The sequence below is a fragment of the Poecilia latipinna genome, unplaced genomic scaffold (genome assembly GCF_001443285.1).
Source record: "Poecilia latipinna isolate Pla-1442-1.1 unplaced genomic scaffold, P_latipinna-1.0 Scaffold35, whole genome shotgun sequence".
In the NCBI taxonomy this organism is placed as follows: domain Eukaryota; kingdom Metazoa; phylum Chordata; class Actinopteri; order Cyprinodontiformes; family Poeciliidae; genus Poecilia; species Poecilia latipinna.
Window position 1 is genome coordinate 513,027 of NW_015112651.1, and position 990 is coordinate 514,016.

General features: G+C 29.6%; 1 protein-coding gene across 2 annotated transcripts in view; it reads right to left on the reverse strand.

Moving 5' to 3' along the window:
- The window catches only part of ctnnal1 (catenin (cadherin-associated protein), alpha-like 1), a 61,575-nt gene that overhangs the window by 9,232 nt on the left and 51,353 nt on the right, over window positions 1-990 (reverse strand). For both annotated transcript variants that reach the window (XM_015043242.1, XM_015043252.1), the window contains exons 12-13: window positions 358-395; window positions 199-249 (exon numbers count right to left, since the gene is read on the reverse strand). In XM_015043242.1, the coding sequence (XP_014898728.1) occupies window positions 199-249; window positions 358-395 (89 nt within the window). The remainder of the gene's footprint in view (window positions 1-198; window positions 250-357; window positions 396-990) is intronic.

Sequence of the window (990 nt, forward strand, 5' to 3'; positions counted from 1 at the left end):
AAAAAAAAAGACCCAAAAAAAAAGTGTGTTTTTTTTAAAAAAAAAAAAAAAAAAAAAAAAAAAAAAAAAAAAATATATATATATATATATATATATATATATATATTCATCTCCAAGAAAGTGAGGCAAACTGTTGGTGTGGTGATGAATATGCTAGAAAACACGATGTGATTAAGTGTAACGTGCAGTGAGTGCTACCTCTGCATCCAACTTGACAGCCTTGGCAGTCTTCAGATTGGCTGAGTGTTTCTGTGGGGAACAAAATAAAAAATAAATAAAATACAGTGTTATTAATCAAAAGGCAACACACCATTGCATCAGTAAAGCATTTATAAAGATGAACACTGTGATACACACCCCAGGTCTTGGAAGAGACAAATAGGGCCTTTTGTCACCTAGAAGAAGACATTTATGGTGATTATCTTACATTCTAATCTTGACAAAAAGGTTGGGGTATATGATATGGATGCTGCTTTTACTAGCATCACATATCATTTTATCATCATCTACTTTTTATGCATTTGTATCTAGCTTCATAAAGTTTATTGCCACATTTGTAATAAAAGACATGGAAAAAAAACAAAAAACATTATGGTGCCCATAAAGCATTTTAAGACATCGTTCTGGCTTGACGAACACGATCCTTGACCCATCAGAAGGAGGGTTCAAATCATGTAATGTGGATCATGTCAAACTGTTTTAATGCTGGAGTGCGGAGGCATTCCAGCATTAAAACAGCCGAGCATTAAAAGGAGTTTCCTTCTTTGTATGGTAAAAAAAATATATATATATATATCAATGCTGTAAAGTGTGGTGAAAATATTTTTGCCCCTTTTTCAGAGTCTCGTGTCTGGCTGATTTTGTATCTAAATATTTTTCAGACAATGAACATATTTTATATATATATATATATATATATATATATATATATAAATATATTTTAATTTAAATATAAAATACGTAAATATATATATATATATATATATATAC